At 43.6% G+C, this 27,724-nt stretch overlaps 1 protein-coding gene across 6 annotated transcripts in view; it reads right to left on the reverse strand.

The window, feature by feature from the left end:
- Nucleotides 1-1,043: 1,043 nt before the first annotated feature.
- The window catches only part of iqsec2.L (IQ motif and Sec7 domain 2 L homeolog), a 117,531-nt gene continuing 90,850 nt past the window's right edge, over nucleotides 1,044-27,724 (reverse strand). For 4 of the 6 annotated variants that reach the window (XM_041573159.1, XM_041573163.1, XM_041573161.1 and 1 more), the window contains 13 exons: nucleotides 16,593-16,863; nucleotides 15,583-15,969; nucleotides 12,108-12,988; nucleotides 9,385-9,546; nucleotides 8,363-8,485; nucleotides 7,976-8,142; nucleotides 7,745-7,884; nucleotides 7,447-7,572; nucleotides 7,261-7,360; nucleotides 6,710-6,871; nucleotides 4,432-4,605; nucleotides 3,682-3,731; nucleotides 1,044-3,501 (listed from right to left, as the gene is read on the reverse strand). In XM_041573159.1, the coding sequence (XP_041429093.1) occupies nucleotides 2,581-3,501; nucleotides 3,682-3,731; nucleotides 4,432-4,605; nucleotides 6,710-6,871; nucleotides 7,261-7,360; nucleotides 7,447-7,572; nucleotides 7,745-7,884; nucleotides 7,976-8,142; nucleotides 8,363-8,485; nucleotides 9,385-9,546; nucleotides 12,108-12,988; nucleotides 15,583-15,969; nucleotides 16,593-16,863 (3,664 nt within the window). In that variant the 3' untranslated portion in view covers nucleotides 1,044-2,580. Of the gene's footprint in view, nucleotides 3,502-3,681; nucleotides 3,732-4,431; nucleotides 4,606-6,709; nucleotides 6,872-7,260; nucleotides 7,361-7,446; nucleotides 7,573-7,744; nucleotides 7,885-7,975; nucleotides 8,143-8,362; nucleotides 8,486-9,384; nucleotides 9,547-12,107; nucleotides 12,989-15,582; nucleotides 15,970-16,592; nucleotides 16,864-18,799; nucleotides 19,201-27,724 lie in introns of those variants that run through there. The other 2 variants (XM_041573160.1, XM_018241065.2) reach the window with 2 other exon arrangements.

A 27,724-nucleotide genomic window follows, 5' to 3' on the forward strand; every position in this document is an offset into this window, starting at 1 on the left:
CTGTGAAATTTTGGTTCTTGTTGAACTACAGCTCCCATGATGCCACACTAGCCAGGTGGAAGTTATAGTTCAACCAAGAAACCGACTGTCACAGGCCAAGTTAGAATTCTGGAATACAACATTAAGTCACACTTGCATAAAAGGTTTAGATCTCGGCCTATATCCTTCACATAATAGATATAGCTGATCAATCATGTCTCAGAATGCCCATGTCACATCTGAGCGTTTCAAATCGGATCTTCCACCTGAGCGATGAACCAATGAAAGCTTCAGATGGTTCTCCTCATTTATAAACATTGGACAAATTTGTAGCTGCGCAGTAACCCATAGCGACCAATCAATGGTTAGCTTTTCCCAGCCAGCAGCAGGTAGAACAATCGATGCCAACCTCTGATTGGTTGCCATGGGTTATTGCCCACATGCAAATTTGCCCAGTGTTTATAAATGACCCTACGGTGGCTTCAAACTTAATATACAGGGCTAATGGAATAACTGATAACCAACCAGCAGGGTGCATTTATTGAAAGCAAACTGCTGATTGATTGCTATGGGTTACTAGTCCTCGAGGCACAAAAATTAAAAAATCGTTTGTGTGCCAGGATTATTTGTTCACTAAAGGCTTTAGCACAGGAGTGTAATGTCACATTGGCCCGGAATAACAGTCTGCATGCATGCAATATCAAGCACAATAACTATCCTAGTCCAATGGGCACCTTGTGCTATATAAGCGCAGGAGACAAATGGCGAAAATTAGATATTGCCAGTAAAAGGGGTGTGGCAAGAAAAGCTGGCACTTAAAGCACAGGTGCTGAGATTTTGGTGATGCAGGTTCTACTTCTAGTGCAATTATCTACAACTTCAAAGTCTACACTGCCATGAAAATGTGATTCGCTGGCTGAGAATCTCCTGCTAGATTACGATCTACTGTTTGGAAACCCTGGTGTTAAAGGGATAAAGACCTTTATACATAGTTATCTCACCTAACTTGCAGTATGTGGTTAGCTCTCATAGTTAAATCAATTACTTATACCACCCAAGGCAGCAGTGAAAGGGTAAGTGATCCTGCATTATGAGACTTGTGCTCTCATCCTGAGTATATATCTAGCATCCCTGCCATAAAACAAGACAGGACTGCTGTTATTTTGTAAACTAAATTATATTTTGTAGAAGTGAATTCAATTGTTCACAGCTACACTACCAAATGTTTTTGGCTGCTGGGGCCAATGACCCCCATTTGAAAGCTGGAAAAAGATTGTTCAAAAATTATAGAGATCAAATAATGAAGACCAATTGCAAAGTTGCTAGGAATAGGCCATTCTATAACATACTAAAAGTTAACTTCGAGGTGAACCACCCCTTTAATAATACGGAGTGTCTACATTTGTCGATATATATATATATATGAAGTCAAGCAGAAAAAGCTGGTGTTACAGAGCCCTAGGATGGTCACATTTAAATGGGAAGGTTCAGAGGCAGCACCCATTTGAGGACAGCCATTGTCTAGAATCTGATACACACGGTTATTGTCCAGGTCAAGAGGCAATCTAGTTACGGAGTGAACATTACGCACTTACGGTGCAATATATCTTCTTCTCTTGATCTACATATAATAAATTCCTGTCTCACACAGGGCTTATACATTTTAAATATATATATATTAATATAGATCTCTTTATATGTATTTATACATATATATATATAGATATTTATATAGCATTCTGTATATAGTTCTGTAAAGAAAGCAGCATTGGCTCCGTTTGTGCTTGGCGGCAGGGCAGAGCGAGTGCCGTGTCCATTGGACAGCTTGATTACTATATACATGTATTTGCAATTCCATTGTGTGAGTCAGTGGTTTGTGTCCTGGGCCTAACACACACACATACAGTATATATGGGGAAAACCAGATACCTTTAAATGAAGTCCTTTATAAACATAAATTACACAGCCCACAAGTGAGGCAAATAAGGGGACGGACCTACCGCGTCCTACCCATGAGGAGTTCCTAAGGTTTTTATGCGTGTTCTGTACCACGCCAATGTGTCCTGCACCCTCTTGCATGCCTTCATAGCAGCAGAAAAGTGGAGCTTCCGTCACGCCACGCCAGCTTACACTCTACACATACACACCCACACATGTCAATAAGGGAAAAGGACCTACTGGAAAAAAATATGAAAAAATAACAATCACCTTTACAACAGCCCCCCCCTCCCAACGCGCCACAAACTGCCCTGGTGATACCACTGTTCATGAGCCACGGGTGAGCATTCTCATGCCCTTGCCGGATGGGAGGAGCTTATTGACCTTGTCATCCCATGCATGTTGCTTTGAGAAGGTTCCCATGCAGATTAGACAAGGTATGCAGTGCGCCTACAAGTACAAATGCCACATTTGGTCTTCTGAGAGCAATGTCCGAGTGGTGCAACTGCCCGCTAAGGTTCTGTCCCAGTAAGCGGTGGAAGTGAGCGGATGCGGCCACAGATTGAAAACAGCAGGGACCCTTATCTGCTGCATGAGCATGCCCAGTGACTTGCTCTCTCAGTACATGCGCCTGCCCCTGAGTGCCTGGGGGATACCTGGTTATCACACCACTGTGCTAATTCTGTTGACTGGTTTCTGTTTGGGGTTGCCAGGCGCTGTATTAGAACCCATAGGGTGATGAGAAGCATGCTGGGGCAATGGGGACGTTGGGGGCAGGGGTGAATGCGGGGTGAGGGGGGTGTGTGGTGTGTGTGGTGTGTGGGGAGATGGAGGGGGCAGTGGAGGATATGATGGGTGAGGAGGGATGGGTGAGATAGGGGAACATGGGGACTGGTTGTGTGGTTGATTGTACTGGGAGGGCCGTTGAGGTTGGGAAGGCATGGCAGAAGGGTGATGGCTAAACACAAAATGCTTTGGGGGCTGTTTCTGCATCGTGTGTTGGGTCTGGTGCATGTGCTGGGGGTAAGTGTGACTCATGGCATGCTGAGGCACTGCACCGTACATGGGTAAAGGCGACTGAGGCTGGTTAGTTGGGTGCCTGCCATGTAGGGTGTATTGCGGATGGGGAGAGCTGGGCGTCATAGGTGTCCCACCCACCGGAGGTTGTCTCTTTTGCTGGCCCTGGCGCTGCAATGTAAACTGTGCGGAAGCAGGTGGCACATGGTAGCGATGGGAAGGTGGAGGGGGCGGTTGGTGCGGTTGAGGGGGCGGAGCAGTTGTGGGCGGCTGAGAGTGGTAAGGTGGTGGAGCTTGAGCCAAAACACCCTGATTGTGGAAGTACTGGGCATGCAAAGCCTGGATTTTGGATTGTCCTTCAGTCATTCCCGGAGGAGTGTGTGGGTGAGGGGGCAAGGAGGAAGGGGGCATGTTCTGGAAGGGGCCCTTCCCTCGCTTGCTTCCAAACAGAGATCCCAGGAAAGAAGAAGAATTGGAGACCGGTCTGGGAGATTTGTATTCCTCTGGAGGGGCTGGTGGAGGAGGTGGAATCCGCTGGTGAGGGCGAGGGCTGCTAATGATAGATCCCTAAGAGTAAAATAAAAATATATAAGCCATATGTGCCTAGTTTGACTTCCCCTTTACAAATCCAAGGAGAGATGGCCATGCATAACATAAACCAGTAATGGGTTAAACAAAACACTACTAGCTACCATGAATGGGGCATCACATCACAAAAAGGCAAGCAGCTAACCATTCACCACTTACTTCAATGGTACTGTCCAATGATCCAGCGCTGTTCCGCCTCCCTCTCTTACCTAAGCACCAAGTTAGTAACAAGCAAGCATTAAAGGGCAAGTGAAGGAAGAAAGTAGAAGAAATATGATGGGTTTAATGGATGAATGAATAGGGGGTTAGTGGAAGGGGCAGTGACCATGGGAAGGCAATTCCATAAAGAGAAAGACCAATGAAAAAAGAAGAAGGAAGAGACAGGCGACAGTTACAAGGATGGACAAGGCAGGAGGAAAGCATTTAAAAGACAAGCAAAGAGAAATATGAAATGCTAAGCAAAAGCAGTTGCCCACACCCCAATTGCTACTCTGTATCCCAAGGTGCAGCACTGTTAGGTTTTGTGTGCAATACTAAAAATATCCAGCAATACACCTATTGCAGTAAACCTGGATGCTCCCCACTGGCTCGCAAATATAGGAGCCCTTCACACAGTGTTACCCATGTTTTATAAAACTATTTATACAAGATTTATGGTGTCTGCACTTTATAGGCGGTTTAAAAAACCTCTCTGTGTCATCACCTGGGGGCTTCCGTTCCATGAGTAATGCAACCCCCAAACCATCCCAAAGCAACTGTCCAATTTATAAGTTCTAACAAACCTCTTACACCTCATTAATTTATGATTTTGAACTGGTAATCCTGCAGTTTATGCGTGGGCATCGCTGGACAAGGTATGACCATGATTAAGGTGAAGCTGATGTTGGAAGTAGATTGAAGGGAACTCACCAGCCTCAGAGAGGTCTCTTAGAGAACTGCTCAGTGCACTTCGCTTTAGCCCTTCCCCTAGTGCATAAGTATCATCCAGGCTGGGCCGTCCCAAAGTCCCATTCACAGCTTCCTTCATCCCTGGACCGGGAGATGTGCTGGGTCGCATTACTCCTTTTTGTTTCTCCAACTCAGCTGAGGAAGAAAACAGTAGATATGACAGGGGTAGAAACATCACTAGTCGAACCACACAGTAAAGGATCACTGCTTGTGACCAATTATGGGATCACTGTCTGGGGTCAATTGATAAATGAAGTCCATGATGAACTGTGCATATTGCATCAATGCTCTTGACAAATCATGAATATTGGATCACTGTCTGAGATGATCACTGCCTGTGGTCAATAGAGGAAACTTAGTGATTGAATGTGAATAAGGGATCACCGACGGTGATTAAAGGACCAGTAACACCTTTTAGAGAACCCAGACAAAGTCAAAGTACTTACATTAATAACACCCAATTTGCAGCTGCATCCTGCTTTCTAGTAAGGGAAATGGAAAAAATTGAAACCGCAGCTTTCTCATGGAGTCCAAGGGGCCACGCCATCTTGTAGCACTAGAAAAGCATCTTCACCCCTGCCTGCGCGCCGCCGTGAGCCTCTTCCTGTTCTTCGGGTTCCATCTTCCTGTTTTGTGACGTCACTTCCGGAAGTGACGTCACATAGCAACCATTAGTTACCTGTAAGCGTCTTCTTGGCTGTCAAAGTCTAAGTGTTCTCCTTATGTTTCCTCAGCGTTCCTCTCTCGCTCAGCTTTTCCTCCACATACCACAGCTTTCCCCCCCTCCGTTCCTGTCTCCCAGCAGTGCCCTTCATATACAGCAGCCTGCCCCCATCTCCGTTATGTCTCCCTCAGTCTTTTCTTCCGCATGCTGCAGCCTTCCCCCACCTCTGTTCCTTTCTCCCAGCAGTGCCCTTCACATACAGCAGCCTGCCCCCACCTCCGTTACTGTCTCCCTCAGTCGTTTCTTCCGCATGCTGCAGCCTTCCCCGTTCCTGTCTCCCAGCAGTGCCCTTCACATACAGCAGCCTTCCCCCACCTCTGTATCCGTCTCTCTCAGCCTCCCCCCACCTCCTATCTCTCTCAACTTTCTTCCCGCATACTTTGGCGATCCTTAAATGCAGCCATTCCATCAGCTGTGCCTCTCCCCCGCGATCATCTGAAGCAGCCCTTACACGTGTGTGCCTCTCCCCCAGCCGTTGCGTGATCCACTGAAGCAGCCCTTCAATTGCCTGGTTCATGACGCGACTTCCGGAAGTCCTGTGAGGAGAGCTGTCGGGTGCGCGCTGATCGCCTTTTCGCCTTTTTTCAAAATGCATTGAAGAGCATGGAGGCGACATTTTTTGGTCAATTTTATGCTAAATCTGAGGTAAATACACAACATGCAGTGGGACATAAGTATTATTTGGAGGGTGTAGTTTGTATTTTTTGAATAAAAAAAAATGGTGTTACTGGTCCTTTAAATATGAATATGGGATCACTGTCTGTGATGAATTGTAAATAAGGGGATCACTGCCTGTGATGGACCCTGAGTATGGGAATCACTAGCTGTAAATATCGGATCACCGCCTAGGACGACTCATTAATATGGGATCAGTGTGTGATTGTGAATATAGGCTCACTGACTGAACACTGGATCACCGCCTGCGTTCAATTGTGAATGTGGGATCACCGTCTGTGGATCACTACTTGTGGATATTGGATCACTGCCTGTGTTCAATTGTGAATGTGGGATCCCTGTTTGTGGATCACTACCTGTGGATATTGGATCACTGCCTGTGATCAATCATGAATCTGAGATGATCAATCATGAATATGAAATCACTGCCTATGATGAATCCTTGCGTGGAATCTTACATATGGGATCACTACCTGTAATATAAATCCTGAATACAATATCACTGCCTGTCAATATTGGATTGGTGCCTGTGATGAATTGTGTATCCACAGGATCACTGCCTGATATCAGTCGTGAATATGGAATCATATGATGTTTGTGACAATTTTTATTCATCCAGGTCATGGTATATCTGTAATAATAAGTCAAATCAACTGAACTTCATTAAGTCCAGTTGATTTGACTTATTACTACAGATACTACATATGAATATGGGATCACTGACAGTATTGAATCCTTAATACTGTCTACAATGATGGTCACTGTCTATCACTGTCTATGATGATGGTGAATATAGGATCACTGCCTGTGATAAAAGGAGGTTGGAAAAGCAAAACTTACACTCCACTCTGTATTTCTCCATCTCCTGCACTTCGGCAATAGACTCCCGCAAGTCACTGGTAAACCGCAGGCGATCTTGCAAACTGGGGGCATTGAATATTATAAGCACTTTCCTCTCCCCACCAGGGACAGCTGAGAGCAGTTTAATGCCGTTCTGGTAATCTGAAATTAAGAAGCACAGGGTATTAACAAATCACAGCTTTCATTGTTTTAAATGCTGAAAATAGAATAAAACCCTTACTTAAACCTATCTATTGTATCTGCCAGTACAACCATGACTGGGAGAGTAATAGTGAGGAAATCCCGACCCGCACCTGCCCTCCCTCCACCCGCGCCCGACTTCCGGGCTCCTTTTATAGACCCGCGCCGACCCGCCCTGCCGATGATGTTACAAAAGGGGCGGGGCGAGCAGGCGCATCATCTATAAGAGAAGAGCCTGGAAGTCGGACGGCGCAATTTGACGGTGGCAGGCAGGGAGAACTGTAATATCCGGATCACACATTTGTCATGTAACAAAGCTATCGGAGATGTTGACCAATAGTTCCACTTACAGGAATTCTGGAAGAGCTGCATTTGCATGTCCACCAGTGGGAAGGACTGCCGGAAGCTATAGGTCACCAGAATTTTCTTCTTCTGGAAAATCTTCGTTACCTGCAAGTTTGAAAAAGACCCTTAGGCAAATGCTTATGACATGAAGGGGAGGATAGATAGCTTTCTGCCACCAGGTTTTAACTCACCACCAACAAGTCATTGAAGAGGAAGACCTCACGCTGGTGCAGACCCATCCTCTGTGGGCGGTTTGGGTCAGGAACTTCGTAGAGTTGACAGCAGCAGACGAGACGTCGATGTGGAAGTGACAGAACCTACAAGTTACATATGGAAAGGGTTGGATAAGGGGAAGAAAAGGATGCTGTTATGGAGAAGAAGGAAAGTACAAGTGAAAGAGTGGAGAGAAAGAAATTAGGGAGATGGAGACCTTTATGAAGATAGCATGATACAAGAAGTAAGGGATGTGCATAGAGAATGGCATCTCACCGGCTTCTTTCCTACGATCATCCTCTCCACTGCCTGCACTTGAGAAACGTGGTCATCATTTGTCCTCAGCTCCCGACCCTGAATCCTTTGGTAGATCCCAACCAAGAGGTCCCGGGGAATGTCCTCTCCATTATCCACCCCTGAAAATGGCCAACAGTCCGTTAAGAAAAACAGGAAACAGGTCAACAGAATCAAAGAGAACATGGAAAGGGAGAACCCAAGACTCCTCACCTCGCAGATTTTTTATGAAGTCGTCCAGTTTCATCTTGCGTTCAGGTTTTACATTAGGGCTGTACATGTCCGTGTTCAGCAGGATGATGGCGAATGCCAGGATGAAGATCGTGTCCGGGTTGCGAAACTGCCGCACCAGCACGGAGTTACACACACAGTAACGCTGACTGGAACATTGAATTATAAGGGTAAAATTACGATTAGGGAAAGAATAAAAATAGTCGGCCATAATTAAAGGAACAGCTTTTTTTTCCATTCTGAATCATGCATAATATTATTCCTGTTGAAGGGCTTTCCTAGATTGTGTAAGTGTGTGTGACTATCTGAAATACAATGCTTATCTGTCTTTTGCACAAACCTCTGAAAGAAAAAAAAAAGTAAATTCACCTGAAAGCTTCGATGAGCCTCTCCACTTTCTGGGCCTCCCCCTGGACTCGGATATGTGCCTGGAATTTCCGCAACGCTTCATCTAAGTCCATGTTGGAGAAATCCATCTCGTCCACCACACAGCTGCAAATACACTGCCGTCAGTGGGCTTGAATACCACCCAGTCATTTATACACTTTATTCAATGTTAGCAGTCGTCTGACGTGAAACACATACTAGAGTCCTGTGCAGAACCAATTTTTGAAATCCAGACCCGCTACCCACAATGCAAAACATACAAAATTTTTAAAGGAGTAAAATATAGATAATATAAGAATTATAAATATGACCCACAACCCAACCCGTGACCCACAGATCCACATCCATACATGTGGTCGGGGCAGGGGACTTAGAGTCGGAGGGGGGTTGTGGTTGGGGCAGGGGACCTAGAGGTGGAGGGGGGTTGTGGTCAGGGCAGGGGACCCAGAGGCGGAAGGGGGTTGTGGTCGGGGCAGGGGAACTATAGATGGAGAGGGTTGTGTTTGGGGCAGGGGACCTAGAGGTGGGGGGGGGGTTGTGGTCAGGGCAGGGGACCCAGAGTTGGAGGGGGTTGTGGTTGGGGCAGGTGACCCAGAGGCGGAGGGGGTTGTGGTCGGGGCAGGGGACCCAGAGGCGAAGGGGAATTATGGTCAGGGCAGGGGACCTAGAGGTGGAGGGGGGTTGAGGTTGGAGTAGGGGGCCGTGTGTGGGCCCCTGAAGTCGTAGCCCTGGTGGACCCCAGAACTCCACCAAATAATAACCCTCTTAACAGTGGCATAACTATATGTTACAAAGCCCCACAGCAAAATAATTTTATACCCCCAAAACATCCAGAGGTTTCCCTGTATTATAATATATATTAAAATTACTCATTAATTAGGGCCTCATGAGGCCCCCTATGCCTCCTGGGTCCCCTGCAGCAGCAGGGTCTGCTTCCTCTGTAGTTATGCCCATGCCTTCTAAGATCACATATTCATACATTAAAGCCTAGTGAGTCCTCTTACTCTAAGACATCCCGGTTGAACTGCTTTTGCCGGTTTCCTAGAAATTCGCCAATCATCTGCCGGCTCAGGCCTTTCCGCTCCAGAATGAAATGCGCCACCCCGACGGGGGTATCAGAGAGAAAGCCCCTCTCAATTAGGTACTGGATCCCCTTCTCTGGCTTCCTGAAATATAAACAGGGATACAGGTCAACAGAGCTGACAGAGAACTTGGGGTACAGGTAATTATTAGCAGCAAGAATGGCAGTAAGGAATCAGATATTTAGCTTTGATGGGGTTGTTCATCTTTAAATTAACTTTTAGTAGTGTAAAGAGTGATATTCTGCAATTTTTTATTATTTGTGGTTTTTGAGTTATTTAGCTTTAGCAGCTCTCCAGTTTGCAATTTTAGTAGACTAGTTGCTAGGGTCCAAATTAACCTAGCAACCATACACTAATTTGAAAAAGAGACTGGAATATGAATAGGAGGGGGTCTGAAAAGAAAGACGAGTAAGAAAAAGCAGCAATAACAATACATTAGTAGTCTTACAGAGCATTTATTTTTTTAGATGGGGTCAGTGACCCCCATTTGAAAGCAACAAGTCAAAAGAAAAAAGCCAATAATTAAAAAAAAAAAAACTATAAAAAATAAATAAGGGAGACCAATTGAAAAGTTGCTTACAATTGGCCTTTCTATGACAAGTTAAAAGGGGTGAATCACCCCTTTAACACATACACAGACGAAACAATTGTGACTGCAATCTTTTTCCTTCCATGGTCACCAGTCTCTATTACCGATAGACTGCCCCAAGGCTTGGAAGAACATTAAAGGAGACGTATAGGATAAATGAAAAAACCCTAGTTTTGTAGGCAATTATGAGTAATATCTGGTGTTGCTTTTACATGGTGCTAAAAATTAATATTATGTTTAAAAATAGCCCCTTTATTCGAGCTCCCTATAGATGTTTACTGGTCCCTGTGTGTTTCAATGAGGAGTGGGCGTGTCCTAACGGTCCCTGCCAGAAGGGGGAAAGCCAATCACAGCCCTGCAGTCACACAAGCGCAGACAGGCTTCAGTTCCCTATCAGGTCCTGCTAGCTGCTGATACATTCTTATTTTTTACACTAAATGTCTCCTTTAGTAAATCTTGGCCCAATATAGTGGAGCAGACATCTTGGTGAGTGTAAGTTAGTGCAGGACCTGGCCGGCCCAAGCAGAAGCTTCTGTATTACCCCAGGGGAGAGGCCAAGGATGGAAGTTAATATGTCTAATAGGGATAGGTGGTGTATAAGGAGAATGTTCCTGCAGCAATTCAAATTAAGGAAACTAATTAGAGCTGCTTCATACTTCCCATGTACAGAAGAACAGTACCCCCATCCTTACCATCTCCCAGGCCCGCTCCCATTCATAGTCTGTTCTCTCATTCGACTGACTAGTTGCTAGGGTAAACTGCTGCTGAAATTCTAAACAGTAGAGGTGGTGAGAAACAAGCCGAATCATTCAGAAACCACAAAAAAATGAAGACCAATTGCAACATATCCTTTTCTAATTGATAGCAAAAGTTCATACGAAGGTCTGAAGTGTGGAGCACAATGATGTCACTGCCCACAAAGCACAATGACAAAGGGGTTGTGCACCTTTAAATAAACGTTTAGTATAATATAGAGAGTGATATTGTGAGACAATTTGCAATTGGTTTTCATTTTTTATTATTTGTGATTTTTGACTTATTTAGCTTTTTAATCAGCAGCTCTCCAGTTTGTGGCTACGGCAATCTGGTTGCTTGGGTCCAACTGACCCTAGCAACCATGCATTGATTTGAATAAGACACTGCAATATGAATAGGAGAGGAGTTGAATCGTTTGTGTTATTATTTAATAGCTCTCCAGTTTGCAATTTCAGCAATCTCGTTGCTAGGGTGAAAATTACTATAGCAACAAATGCACTGACTGGAAATGCCACTATTGCAACTTTTTAATTGGTCTTCATTTTTTATTTTTTTTTTTTAATTATTTGCCTTATTCTTCTGACTCTTTCCAGCTTTCATATGGGGGTCAGCGGCCCCATCAAAAAAGACAAATGCTCTTTAAGACTACACAATTTATTGTTACTGCTGCTTTTTATTACTCATCTTTCTATTCAGACCCTCTCCTATTCATATCCCATTCCCTTGTTCAAATCAGTGCACAGTTGCTAGGGTTATTTGGACCCGAGAAACCACACTGCAAACTGGAGAGTTGCCAAGTAAAAAGCTTAATAAGCAACACATAATAAAAAAATGAAAAACAATTGCAATTGTCTCAGAATATCACTACGATCATACTAAAAGTTAACTCAATCAATCCCTTTAAAGCTACAGTGTTGATCGAAAGGGAATGCACTCCCATCCCTGACCAGCAGATGGCACTGCTCACCTTCTGTATCTCTTTTAACATTAGTGTATACATCTATTCCCAATGCGGTCACTTCTGCATAAAGCCGATCTCAAACTGTATAGCATAAAGATGGATCTTCCCATTGCCAATCCAAATTTTGCAGAAGAACTACTGTTCCCTGTACCCTCAAACCCCAACCCCCCAAGAAGTAGTTTACAGGGATTCGGGAAGCGCCTCACCTTTGAAAGGAATTGGAATTGCAGGTACATAACATTTATGCACAGTATTTTGGGTATTATTTTATGGCAGCACCCCCTGCTGGCAGGCCAGATGACACAACACAGAGGCTCCTATGCCAATAGAAGCACCTACTTGTTAAAGAGGTTGAGTCCGATGCGATATTGCCTCCTCTGTACCACGTCGTTGTTGAACGCGGGGGAGTCCCAGCTGTGCCGAGTCTCCCTTTGGTACGTCTGTTTGCAGAGGGTGTTGGTGGGTTCCCGCAGGCTGTCGTGGGAGGAGGAGCCTGAGCTGCAGTTAATGGTCTCATTGGAGTTGGTGGTGCTGTTTAGGCTTTCGTTATCACCATCAGAATTTTCCCCAAGTTCTGGTTTCCCGTGAGGCATATGTCGCACCCCTCCCATGCCACCCCCACCCACTCCGCCAGGGGTGCCATTGTTTCCTCCTACATTGTCCGTTGGAGGAGGTGGAGGTTCCGGGTGGTAGTGGCGGTGAGGATTTGGAGAGCGGATGGGCCCTTTGTGAGGTGCTTGCTTTAGGGTCCCATGAGGGCTGCAGTTTTCCTGCTCATAAACAACTTGCCTATTAAGAGACCCTCGGTCTGAGCGGTCACTCAGATCCACAGAACTGTCACTAGGGGGCTCAATAGTGAGCAAGGGAAGGTGCGCCCCCCGCATGCGAAAGTCTCGACACTCCATGCAGGGCGTGCTCCGACGGCTGCCATTCTCCCTGCTGTCTTCCCTGGAGGAGGACGTGGCCCAGTACTCCTGCCTGGAGCTGGTTCCCTGAGGGGTGTCCTGGTCAGAGCTGGGGGGCCGGTCCAAAGAAATAGGGGACACAGGGACACCCTCGTCCATGTAAAGTGTAACATCACTAAAGGAAGTAGCTGTGCTGTCTCCATGCTGATCCCTGCTTTCCCCTTTTTCCAGGCAGCCTTTGTCATCCCGGGGGTCCGAGCAGTGCATCGAGCGGCAGCTTAAGGCGTCATCTATGGATTCAGCGAGACATTTCACCTGGCAGAAAGAGCACAGGAGGCATTAACTGACAGCACATCAGTAAGACACCTATTTTACACATACTGTATGTATATCACCGGTGGGAGATGTCATGCTGCTTACCTCTGTACAGATACAGACATGGGGGTAGATTTATCAAAGAGTGACGTTAGAGATCGCCACAGTCCGCTAGAGTGAAATTCAGCCACTTTTGAAGGCATTTTGAAAGGCATATTTATCAAAGGATGAACTTTCACTCACTGATAAATACCATTAAAATTCCATAGAAATGAATGGAGAGTGGCGGAATTTCACTCTAGAGGACTGCGGCAATCTCTTAAACTGGCCATACACAGGTCAATAAAAGCTGCCGATAGACCGAGTCGGCAGCTTATCAGCCCGCGTGTAAGGCCCTCCAACAGGCTTTCCCGATCGATATCTGGCAGGGTTAAAAATCCTGTTGGATTGCGGCCGCATCAATTCGTCCGCGATTCGACCACCCGTTGTTGGCTACGTTATGATCCGATCTAGGGTCCACGATCGGATCAGCCCGAGATCACCCACCTCAATGTGGGCATATTTCGCCAAACGAGCATATCTCTACATGTATGGTCCCCTTAACTTCACTTTGATAAAATACCCCCATGGTTTTATGCAAACCCTTTTTGCCAGTGGATGCACACAAACTTCTTGCACAACTATATATCCCAGAAGGCATTCCCCCTGCCTTTCCCCCTTCCAGCACCCACTGTGTGACCTGTTCAAGTGCTTTGTGCAGTGCAAGGCTCACTTGCTGCCGTGTGGTTTAGCCATAAATACAGGGTTGGATAAAGGGAGCACCTGGTGTGCTCCAGCCTTAGCTCCTTGGTCAATTCTCATCAGTACTTTCTTATTTCCACCATAAGCCTATTTGACATCTGTAACACGAGGCACTGTCTCCATCTAATTGTTGTGAGAGAGGGCACTGGTGTTGGCATGTTGGTGAGGCAGCTGCTGGGTTCACTTGTGCCACAAATAATTTCAATCAGCATACCTGAGCGGTGCTATTTGTGGCACCTTGATAGGCCTTCAAATGCAGCCCCAAGCTAATTGCTCTGTTTGCTTAAAAATGCAGCAAAGCAGCATTCTTAAAATTACCTAGATGCATATGTCCTTGTAGGAAATTCTTGCTAAACTGATTTTCAATCCATTGGAATATATGGTTGGCCTCTTGAGAACCACCTGGAGAGGACTGCCAATAACTTGCTCATGCAATCCTCATCCACTGGGATTTTTTTTAAGCAGCCAGATATCATTTGGGAAAGGTCTTATACAATGACTATTCATCCCTACAAAGGTCTAGAGCAGGGGACCCCCAACCTTTTTTTACCCGTGAGCCATATCAATTGTAAAAAGAGTTGTGGAGCAGCACAAGCAGGTAGGCAACCTAGAGGAGGCTCTGTTTGACAGTACACCTGTTTTTTATGCAACCAAAACTTTCATCCAAGCCAGGAATTCAAAAATAAACACCTGCTTTGAGGCCACTGGGAACAATTTCCAAGGGGTCGGAGAGCAACATGTTGCTCATGAGCCACTGGTTTAGAGGCAACAATTTGGCAGCTTTTATTGATTCATTTTATTGATTTATTGGTTTACCTTTAAGTTAACTTTTAATATGTTAGAGAATGGCCGATTCTAAGCAATTTTTAATTGGTCTTCATTATTTATTTTTAATCGTTTTTGAATTATTTGCCTTCTTCCTCTGACTCTGTCCAGCTTTCAAATTGGGGTCGATGGCCCCAGCTTAAAACAAATTGCTCTGTAATATATATATATATGTAATATACATATTCCAGTCTCTTATTGAAATCAATGCATGGTTGCTGGGGTAAAAAGGACCCTAGCAACCAGATTGCTGAAACCGCAAACTGGAGAGCTACTCAATTAAAAGCTAAATAACTCAAAAACCACAAATAATAAAAAATGAAAACCAATTGCAAATTATCTCTGATCATACTCAAAGGTGAACAACCCCCATTAACATGGTTTTATTCGAATAAAAGGAAGGCTGAATTCTATTGGCTGCCCCGGTTCTCCTTAGTGCAGATGACAAATCTGGGTGAAGCAGGGAGCACTGACGCAGGTCGGTTCAGGGTGAAGTGAACCTTTCCGTTTAAGAGCTGCTCAGGAATTTTATTGACCGCTGTCGCAAGAAACAGAGCGTGGAGCGGCTGCAAAGGAGAGGAATGCGGAGGTGGCAGACAATTAAAATGCAAGGAGGAGAAGGAGGGGAGCAAGGGTGCTTTACAAGGACTGGTGTTATTTATGTGCCAGCTCAAGTGTAAAGCATAAAGCACTGGTAATGCACAAGGTGGGGTGGGGGGGGGGGCAAAGCTTTGATTTAAATAGACCTTTCAGGATAAGCTTGAAATACAAGGCAATCACTGGACTAGACTATCCACGTTTAGTTATCATTCCACACCTACTTCTCATTTCAATTGCTGTCTCCAATTAACAGCCAGATCCAACAGGTAGGATCCTGTTAAATCAATTCAACACTTTTATGAATCCCTTGTGGGATGCATATACCACCCTGCACACCTATAGCAAGGTAGCACCAACTAGCACCATACCTGTTTGGAAAAGGAGTCTTCCAGTTCAGTGATCTCATTGCAGAATTCTCCAGAGGTATTGATGGAATCTCCGTCCATTCCGCTGCACGATTCCCCATACTGGAGACCCCGTTCCCCCTGGACATGGCACGTTGCTACCCCCTCATCCAGCGACACGGGCTTCCCTTGGAAGTACGGAGTGTTATGGCTCTTGTCGTACTCCTCGAAGGAGTACTGCATGCGCATGTTGGATAGGATGATCCGGCGAGACATGCGGCTCTCCGAAGCAGAGCTGCGCAGGCGTTCAAAGTTCTTGTTCATGCGATATTGTCGGAAAGCTGTCTGAATGGTTCGAGCGGCACGCCGGCTAAGGAAATAACCGCCATACTTCCTCTCCAGCATTTCCACCTGCAGGGGAAACAAGGGGGATGATACTAGTTATATAAGACAAGAGTTCAACTAATATACAACTTGAGCCTCTATAGAGATAAAAACAATAATAGAGGAGGTATATATTTTATATATATATATATATATATATATATATATATATATATATATATATATATATATATATATATATATATTTTTTTTTTTTAAATGCCATTAGCCAGGTACTAACCAAGCAGCCATATACCATATACGAAATGAAAGCACTCACAAGATCAATGTGTTTCGAATCGCTAGGGACCTGACAACGGTCCCTAGCAGATTGAAATGCGTCAATGTCCGATCTTACCATGATACATATTTATATATATATATATATATATATACATCCATCCCATATAGAACAGCACTCTCAGGACTTAAAATGATAAAGGTTATTGATGATAAAGGTTATCATAAAACAGCTTGCGAATATATATGTATGTATGTGTATATATATATATATATATATATATATATATATATATATATATATATATATATATATATATATATATATATATATATATATATATATATATATATATATATATATAGTCCATTTGGGGTAATAACAACAACGCTTCACATGGGGATGTTACCTTTTTATCCTGCAGGTCTGTAGACAGCTCATAACTATCAGACAAAGCTTTTGATCTCTTGTTTTCCTCTTCCTCCTGCTTGCGCAGTGCCACACTTGCCGGTTGCAACCGGGCCCTTTGACTCCACTGGAGCCCCGGGTGCGAGGTATGGCGGGTGGGAGAGGGCAGATCGTAGTGGTCGATTTTCACCTCTCCACGGTATGGAGGTTGCTGGCCAGGGCTGTCCACGATGGTTCCAGACTCGCTGCCCAGGGAGTCTCCACCTTCAACGCTATTGAGATAAAGAGATAGGGGGTGACCACAGAGAACAGAGAGAGATACAGAGAGAGAAGGCAAGAGAGGCAAAGAGTGGAATATAAGGGGTTAAATCAAGTGTAAGCCTAAAGGTGTCCATAGACACATAATATTGTACAAAACAAATTTTCATACCATATTTGGTGCATGTATGGTGGGAGACGAGCCGACCGATATCGGCAGAAGACAATCCAGCCTGAAAATTTTGATTGGGCTCCTTTGAAGGCACATCGCCCATTGTTGGTGCTGAATTGTCAGATACAGGTAGAATTCTATTGTTTCTATCTGTATATCTGATGATTCAGCTCTACACGTATGTATTGAAATGAATGAGCTTTCCTGGAAAGATTGTAATTGTAAGGTCTATGGCCACCTTAGATGCAGTAAGGTGCAAACATCACAGGAAAAAAATGCAAAAAATAAAAGGCAACAAATGCAAGAAGTGTGGCTAGAAGTGCAAAGGCAGGTGGAGAGGCTCAGCAGGAAGACAGCAACAATGTACAGACAGCAGCATAACAAAAAGGGGCAATGACACTGTAGATGGCAGTAGATGGCAGAGAGAAGACAGTGCCAGCAAAGAGGGTAAGGAGAAGATGTTACATGAGACTAAGCACAGATCATAAGGGTGTAGGAGATCACTAAAACATATTTTGAACAGAATGAACAGAATTCAGCAATCCCATTTACACAATCACCTGGCAAAAGTGCAATTTAGTGCACCTTTTACTAACAGCATTCTGCCTTATGACGGCACCCCACTGTCATAAGACATAATTAACAGATATGTAATAATATGTTGTGCATCTTGAGCTAAGAAGTACAGTTCAGCATTACACCCAGCTCAGGTGCACTGTTACCAAGTGAGGCTTGTTCCTACCTAGGGGAATAGGGTAGTGTGTGAAGTAGGTGTGCTATATATGTGCATGTAAGCTTCTGTGTGCTGCGAAAAATAGAAAGAGGAAGAAAATGATCTGCTGCACACAGCACAGCCAAAAAAATGTTGACCAAAAATTTGACAGATTTTGGAAAGTTTGAACACATTTCTGGGTCAGGTATTTATGTTTTATTACAGTTATGCTAATGAAGGTGAATTGCCCTTTAAGTTGCAAGTCACAGTTTCCCCAAGAGATCTTAAATTGTTACAATTCTATCTGTGCTTATCTTAAATAGTTACAAATGTATCTAAGTGCAGCTGCCGTATTCTGGGCTCTCTGCAAAAAGCCTCTTATTTAATTACATCTCTGAAACGTTGTATCTTTTTCTGGCTGTTCAGTGCAGGAGATCAAAGAGAAAGTCGGGACATTTCAATAACAATCCGGGACTGCAGGGTGAGCTGTCAAAATCGGGACTGTCCAGCAAAAAGTTGGGGGGGGGTATGATATACGATACTGGCATGAATCAATTTCTTTTTTTTTATATGAAGACTCAGGAGTGCGCTTATATCGTTATATAGTTGTATGATTCGTCATTAAGCGGCACCCGGGAAGAGTGTTAGTTTGGAGATCTGGAGTGAGCAAGTGCAGATCAAAACTGGGAAGTAATTAAGTATATAAATAGTAAGTCCACCGAAAAGCCGGCACTCTTGAAAATGAGGGTCATTTGCCTGGGTGCAGCATCATCAAATTTAAATCACAATCCATCACATAAGATCTGCACTCACAGGTCTTAAAAAATTTATTGTAGAACAGAGGACTTTTTACGTTTTTTAAGACATGTGAGTGCGGGATCTTATGTGATGGATTGTGATATATATATATATATATATATATATATATATATACATATATATATATATATAGATAGCTAGATATAGATATATATGGGTGCAAAAAGGCTATTGTATATGTGCCACTGCAGACAGCCCCATCTAATACAAACCCTCCCACTACACAGCGATAGAATAAAACACTCACATGTATAGAGATGCGCGAGCAGGGAAACACTTCTGTGGCCCCCCTCTCTTCTTCCTCATCTTCATAATCAGTTCCCAGGGCAAGGCCGGCATAGTGAGAGAGTCTAACCCTAACACCACCCAGGAATCCTGGCAGTGCCAGAAGGGAGATGAGAAGCCAAGGAGGCATTAAGGAGAGCAGGTGGGTGAAGCTGCAGCCGATGTTTGTGACGGAAAGCACAATCACTAAGGTGCTCACAAACACCTAGATTTGCTCCTCCCTCTCTGAGCCCCGCCTGCTCCTATTTACAGTAATCACACACACAACACAATGTGTTTCACTCAAACTGCTGCATTGTTTCCCCCTCCAGAACTCCAGGTACAATAGCAATAGAAACTTTATTGTTTTTTAATCATATAAACAGTTGCAAAAACGAGGCGATTAGTCACCAGGCGACCAAATCTCCCCAAAACGCCCAGTGTGGCCTGACCCTAAAGCTACACATTTTTTGTTATTGTTACTTTTTATTACTCCTCTTTCGACTTGGGCCCTCTCCTATTCATTTTCCAGTCTCTTATTTAAATCAATGCATGGCTGCTAGGGTAATTTGGACCCTGGCAACCAAATTGCGGATTGCTCTCCAGATTTCAAACTAGAGAGCTGCTCAATAAAATGCTAAATAAGTCAAAAACCACAAATAATAAAAAATGAAAACCAACTGCAAATTTTCTCAGAATATCGCTCTCTACATCATACTAAAAGTTAACTCAAAGACTAACAAGCCCTTTTAAGGTATGTTACGACTTTAAACACAAAGGTCGGGGTCCATAAAAACCTTGCAGCATCAGCCAAGAAATACAATGAAAATGTCATAGGGACAAACGTTAAGGTGGCTGCCAGGTAAAGGCAGATGTCACCTACCAACCATTCCCCTTAAAGAGGTGGTTTGCCTTTAAGTTAACATTTAGCATGTTATAGAATGGCTAATTCTAAGCAACTTTTCAATTTGTCTTCATTAGATTTTTAATCATTTCTTTCTTCTTCTGACTCTTTCCAGCTTTCAAATGAGGGGTCACTGACCCCATCTAAATACAAATGCCCTGAAAGGCTACAGTTGTATTGTTATTGCTACTTTGTATTATTGATATTTCTATTCAGACTCTCCCCTGTTCATATTCCAATCCCTTATTTAAATCAATGCATGGTTCCTAGGGGGAATGAGAACCCTAGCAACCAGATTGCTGAAACTGCATATGGGAGAGCTTCTGTGGTTTATATATAAGCATCTTAGAGGCCGACTGTTCCTTGAAATCTACATTATCATACAGGTTTACTCAGCTGACTGTTGTTTACACCAAATGATGACATACGGCAAGGAGAAAGCGCTTAAAGGGATTGTTCACCTTTAAAGTAAATTTTAGTATGATGTACAGAGTGTTATTCTGAGATAATTTGCAATTTGAGTTTTTCATTATTTGTGGTTTTTGAGTTATTTAGCTTTTTATTCAGCAGCTCTCCATTATGCAAATGTGGCACTTGTTGCTAGGGCCCACATTACCCTAGCAACCATGCATTGATTTTAATAAGAGACTGGAATATAAATAGTAGAGGCCTGAATAGAGTAATAAAAAGTATCAATAACAATAAATGTATGGCCTTACAGAGCATTTGTTTTGAGATGGGGGGGTCAGTGACCCCCTATTTGAAAGCTGGAAAGAGTTAGACGAAGAAGACAATAATTATAAAACTATAGAAAATAAATAATGAAGACCAATTGAAAAGTTGCTTAGAACTTTTAGAGTTACTAAAAGTTAACTTAAAGGTGAACCACCCCTTTCATTCCAGCACCCTCACAGAGCATGTTGTCTAGTAAGATAATAAATCCTAAAGAAAGACCTAGTTACAATAGCTTAAGTCATATCTAAATACTATATACTATACTATAGGGAAGTATTTACTATTCTAAATATAAGGTTACATAGAATGTCATGTTTGCCCTTTCCGGCTGTAGAAAACCAGTTCTCCTTCAGGGCTGTTAATGAAATATCTCCGGCCACTGTTTCAAGAGTCAGAGCCAGCAGTGCAGCGAATATAAACAGCCAGACGGATACTGCTTTCAACAGCCGATATAGATCGGCCATGTTAAATGACCGTATACTGGAAAGCTATTAAAATTGCTATTTCTTTCATTTTCGGGTGGACTCCTTTAGAGGAGAAGCAAACCCAAAAGTTAAAAAACCCCTACCCTACATAGTAGTGATGTGCGGGCCGACCCGATACCCGTGGGACACTTGGGGTTGCGGGCGGGTGCGGGTTGAGCTCTTTTACAGCTCTCCCCACCCGCGAGCTTCCAAATGCCGGCTTCCGACTTCTGGGTTGAGTTTTTATAGACGTGCGCCTCTCACCCTGCCCCTTTTGTGACGTCATCGGAGGGGCGGGTTGGCGCGGCTCTATAAAAGATACCTGAAAGTCGGGCTCGAGCGGTGCAGGTCGGGAAAAGCCCGACCCGCACATCACTACTATATAGACCCCCCTCCCTCCTCCCCCCTGCCTAAGTGCTACCCCGGGCAAATGACCCTAACTTTTTACTTACCCCTCGGTGCAGATTCAGGCATCGGCGTTCACGGGCGCCATCTTCAGCTGCTTCGTTAATCTTTGAAATGAGACCGGCGCTTCGCCAATTTCCGTGAGTTCCGGCGCATGTGTAGTTGTCGCGAAACAGACAATTGCTCCAACTGTGCATGCACCGCTCTCATTCCAAAGATTACCAAAGATAATAAGATGGCTGCTGTGAGCTCCACTGTGCAGAATCTGCATGGAGGGGTAACACTTAGGCTGGGGGAAGAAGGGAGGGGGGGTCTATGTAGGGTAGGGTTTTTTTAACTTTTGGGTTTGCTTCTCCTTTAAGGTAAAAGTGTGCAGAGAGAAAGTAAAGTGCAGAAAGACAGGGTGCAACACTTATGTACAATTATCAATCTCGGCGTCTATATAAAGCACTGACATAACTCGGCAATACGAAACTGCACCAACCTGTTTTTCCCTTGGCAACACGTGCAGGCCCAGGGGGGCAGAGGGGCAGGAGACAATGGCTGGTATGAAGGTAAAGGCTTGGAGAGAGCTGGGAACAAGCAAAACCCTGTCACACACCAGCAATATTTCCACTGACATCAGCAGAAGAAACACTGGAGACGGCTCGGCAAGCCAATTAGGTGCCATCCCCTCCACTGTTCCTTTGGGCTTTAATTTAGTGGAACAGAACGAGACTGAACCTTAATTAACCATCTTAAAAGAACTTAAAAGATAAAAGGGGAAGTTCCTCTTTAGAACACTGACCATTATCACACAAAATGCTTTTCTTTTTATTATTCAGGTATGGACCTTTTATCCAGAATGCTTGTGACCTGGGGTTTTCTGGATAACAGATCTTTCTGTAATTTAAATCTCCCAATTAGAAAATCACGTAAACATTAAATAAAACCAATAGACTGGTTTTGCTTCCAATAAGGGTTAATTATATCTTAGCTGGGATCAAGTACAAGCTACTGTTTTTTTTATTACAGACGAAAAGGAAATAGGTTTTTTTTTTTTTTTAAATTGTGGATTATTTCGAAAAAATAGAGTCTATGGGAAACGGGCATTCTGTAATTCAAAGCTTTCTGGATAACGGATATATATATATCTATATATATAGATATATATATATATATATATATATATATATATATATATATATATACACACACATACACACTTTTTTTCAAATGTATGTTTTATGTTCAATAATTTCCCCCCCCACTAAATGTTACAATACAGGGAGACCCAGGTATGGGGTAGATTCCTCTGCAGTTATACCTGTGGTTCGAAGGGGCTATTTTAGGCTGCCCACACCTCCCGGGACATTAAGCCACACCCTAGTGATTAGGAAACACCCCTCTCTAGATTCTGGTAAGGGGATTATGATACTCCCGGAAGGAATCAGGAGAATGGCCAGCTGGCTAGTAAACAATGGATGCACAGGCAAGCTTGAAACCGCAGTTCCTAGTGATATATACAAATGTCCCTATTATACAAATACAAGGGGGAATAAAAAACAAAGATGTATTGAATAACAAAAAGCAACCATTACACAGAAGCAGGCTATGCCTTTTTTAGTGCCTTTGACCAGTAGTTGTCCTTTGCAAGAGCGTTACACCAACAGAGGATCATTTTCGGCTTCTCTGACCCTGATGCTACATGACAAGGCTGCATAAATCTAAACAAAAAAAAACTGACCGCCCCTCAACCAATGTTTGGCCATTGGCACTTAATAGCAAGCCTCTCCAGTCTCAGATCTCTGTATTTAAAGGGGTTTTTCACCTTTAAATTAAGTATGATGTATAGAGAGTGATATTCTGACAAAATTTGCAACTGCTTTTAATTTTCTATTATTTGTAGTTATAAGAAATTGTAAGCATTACAGAACAATTGTTTTTAGATGGGGGTCAGTGACCCCCATTTGAAAGCTGGAAAGAGTCTGAAGAAGGAGGCAATTGATGGTGAACCACCCCTTTATTGATGCCATTGGGCAATAAGGGGTCTGTGAGGAGAAATGGATAATTTTTCATAATGCTGTTGTTCTTAACAACAAGAAAAAGACAAGAGCAGAAAAATTACCCCAAGGCCATAAACTGACACCACTAGGCTAAAGGGAAAAAAATAGAATCTGACAAAAGAAAAACATCGCACTGGCCTGTCTCATCTTATGAGATTTATGTTTTAAAGTCCTTATAAATGCTTTTCCAGGGAAAGGTTGAGACGTTGGCACAGTATAATTACAAATTTTGTGTTTAGTTGATGGGCACTTGTGTGTGTGGCCCCTGATTAAACAATGTTGGTGATACCACAGCACAACAAGGGCCACATTTTTCCACCGGGCACATTTTGGCCAGCGCTGCTGCTTAGTATTAGTGTATACCTTAACTCTGTGCACACACTGCTTGGCTTGTATATTATTTATACAATTTAATAGAATAAAAAGCTGCACTATGCCCATTAGGACATAGAAATTTAGCTTGAAATAAGACACGTCCAATGATTTTTTTTTGTCTAAATAATACCTACCTAACAAAACCACCTGAAGCTTCTCCAATGTCCTCAGAGTTGGGATAAAATTCCTTCCTGGTTCAAAGAGGTCTATCGGACCTGTCTCTGGGTCACATTTTTGCTAAAGCGTTAATTTCAGTAATTCACTGTATTGCAGTGCTGTCCAGCTGGCACCCCCTCTTGTGTGACCCCCCATTAAATTCCAGCTGCTGTGACTGCTTACCTTGCATTAGATTTAAAAGGTATCGGTGCCGAGATTAACTGGCCCATGGCATTGTTCACACCCTAGACTCACAATAATCCCTGTATTGTTCGTACCTGTAATCCCCCGTGTTGTTCACATTTTACACCCAGACTGTAAAGCGCCCATATTGTTCACCTGTTGACACACAGACTATAGGAGGGGTACAGGAATTGTATCACTGTACATAATGCAGTACGCACTCTAAGGGCAGAAACACACGGTCAGATTCGGGGAGATTAGTCGTCCGGCGACTAATCTCTACGAACTGCATTCCCGCTGGCTAGGATGAAAATCTACGACGAGATGGCAATCCGAGCGGTTAATTTTTCAAAGTTGCCCAAAGAGGCGACTTCAGAAAACAAAGTGCGCCGGCGATTTTCATTCTTGCTGGCAGAAAGGCAGTTCGGGGAGTTGCCGGGCGACTAATTTCCCTGAATCTGACCGTGTGTCTCTGCCAGGGTGAAGTCACACAGAGCTATTAGTAGCAGCTACTTGCCATGGCTACAAAATAGACAATAGTGATACTTTAGTGGCTTTACTAAGACACTACGTGTGTTTTAGCAGAGGCAGTGCTCAGTATTGTCTATGGCAGGGCACTTTGTAGCCACAAAAAAGTAGCTGCTACTTGTATCAACTATATCTAGTAGTAAGTCAAATCAACTGGGCTTCTTTTTCCTTGAAGACAATTCATCTGACTGCCTTTTTCAATTCAATTTGACTTACTACTACAGCTATACCATGACCTGGATGAATGAGAATATTCACAGATATAGTAGCCGCTACTTAGAGTGGTCCTGATTGGTTAGTTGCATGCTCCTGTTAGGTTTCCTTATGTCCTGTCCTGCCTGTGCCTGACCTACTCTGCCTGTGTCTGCCATACTCTACATTCCCTATGCTCACTCACTGTGTTTGCCATACTCTGCCCTCCCTGTGCTCCCTGTGTGTGCCATACTCTGCTTTCTCTATGCTCCCTGTGTATGCCATACTCTGCCTGCCCTATGCTCCCTGTGTATGCCATACTCTGCCTGCCCTATGCTCCCTGTGTATGCCATACTCTGCCTGCCCTATGCTCCCTGTGTATGCCATACTCTGCCTGCCCTATGCTCCCTGTGTGTGCCATACTCTGCCTGCCCTATGCTCCCTGTGTGTGCCATACTCTATCTGCCCTATACTCTCTATGTGTGCCACACTCTGCCTTCCCTATGCTCCCTGTGTGTGCCATACTCTATCTGCCCTATACTCTCTATGTGTGCCACACTCTGCCTTCCCTATGTTCCCTGTGTGTCATACTCCGCCTGCCCTATGCTCCCTATGTGAGCCATACACTGCCTGCCCTATGCTCCCTGTGTGCGCCATACTCTGCCTACCTGCGTATGCCATACTCTGCCTTCCCTATGCTCCCTGTGTAAGCCATACACTGCCTACCTGTGCCATACTCTGCCTACCTGCGTGTGCCATACTCTGCCTTCCTTATGTTGCCTGTGTTAAAGATGAACCACTTTCACTTAAAGATGAAAGACTTGCCTCAAACTTGCCATTTCTGTTTGCAACACAAAATCCTGCTTAACATCACACAACGTTCTATCTATCTATCTATCTATCTATCTATCTATATATCTATCTATCTATCTATCTATCTATATATATATATATTGTCTGCATAAGGTCAAATAAGTGAAAATAAACTCTCAATTTATGATGTCATGGTTCCTTTGAAGGTGTATTTTGCATACAGTGTTTGAAGGTGGAGGGGAGAGTGCAGACTGTGCCCTATCAGAGAGTTTACATAACAAGTAGAAGGTTACAGAGGATGACTGGTAACAGTGGCATTAATAAAAGTTTCTGGATCCCATAGGAAAATCATTTTAGGGCCCCTGAACACATATTGAAACTTCTTGTGAGTACCCAGCTGACTGTCCATAATTCCCTGAGCCCCCCTAGCATCTACATATTCTTCTTGCTAATCTGGATCTTTCTCTCAGTCTCCAAATATATGAACCAGAACCTCTGCTGCACATTATCAATAGTCCCAAGGTTTTACATGAAATACAGTCCTGGCATGGCTTACCTATTCCCAGCACAGATGCCAAGGCACATGGATATAGCAGGAACATGTCGTTACACAGCAAAGCATGTCGGCATTGCCTACTTACATGCTCCAGTCGGAATATGTGTGAGCCGTAATCCCTCCCACCCACTGGGATTAACATTGCATAAAACCAATGGATGACCTTCTAAACCTAGTGCCAAAGTCAGAGAGATACCTGTCAACAGACACCAGGCTCAGCGTTGGCACAGTGGAAAACATTGGGCCATGTATGCAACATGGCATAACTGATTTGGAGCAATTTGGACACGTGCATAAAGAAAAATCTCTGAACTGACAAATCAGCCGCTATCTTAAACAATTGCATCACCAACAATTGCAGCTGTTTCCAGGACATTGGCCAATTGTTTTTTTTTTCGGTCCATTCTCCTTTATTGCCATTATTCTAGAATCTAATGGTCAAAATCCAAACTCTTTGGCTGGAATCAAACCTACAACCCCAGTGCTGCAGTGCTAATCATTGCACCCAATCAAAGCTTTACTGTCAAACAACAGACCAGTAACTGCACTGCTATGTGCAAGCAACCTAACCTGAGGCCTAACTGGAGCTCATTTACGATGTGTAAACTCATTTACACACATCAACCAATTAAAAATGTGCTTTTATGGTTCCACTTCCAGAAGACTTGTCAATGCGAACTGCTGATTGCTTGCTAAACGTTACTGCTTAGGGACAGATCACATTGCTATTAGTAATAGGAAATGCAACCTAATGAAATATAAGCAGTCACTTTTTTGAAACAGGACAGGACCCAGTCTTAAAGCATCTTTGCGGCATCAGCTCCACTAAAAAATCATTCACTCAATCGAATGAGCTAAAGAAGGGGTGATACGTGGGAGAGTATACCATTATTATAATAACACAATGCAGGCAAAAGCACAGTATGGGGTAATGCGGCATCGAAGCCTCTGCTCTCTTCCGTCAGCAGGCTAAAAATTGCAGAATGCTGCAATCTGCATCAACAGGCAGCAATTGAGGATAAATAGGGAGAGGAATTAGCAATTCTGTGCTCATTTACTAACCCGTAGGCCTATCTAGAAACCAGCAAAGATATAAAGCTGCGCTTTTAGGTAAACAGGTTAATTTGAGTGATGACTTGGCCAATGATTGACAAATTCTGCTCCATAAATAGAACAAGAAAGGCCATATTAAATACAGGAATGTTCAAGGCTATACTGAGTTTCATGTGCCCTGGGCTTTGTCAAAGTGCCGCTTTGCTTTCACTTTGCACAGACATCATTCGCATACAGGGCAGAAAAAGAGTCTTTTTTTGAGGGTTCGGGAAAAAAAATGCTTTCTGATTTGATACAAGTATGAGACCTGTTATCCAGAATGCTTAGGACCTTGAGTTTTCCGGATAACGGATCTTTCCGGAATTTTGTATCTTCATGCCTTAAGTCTACTGGAAAACCATGTAAAAATTAAATAAACCCAATAGGCTGGTTTTGCTTCTAATAAGGATTAGTTTGGATCAAGTACAAGGTACTGTTTTTATTATTACAGAGAAAAAGG

This window comes from Xenopus laevis, chromosome 8L, assembly GCF_017654675.1.
Source record: "Xenopus laevis strain J_2021 chromosome 8L, Xenopus_laevis_v10.1, whole genome shotgun sequence".
Lineage (NCBI taxonomy): Eukaryota > Metazoa > Chordata > Amphibia > Anura > Pipidae > Xenopus > Xenopus laevis.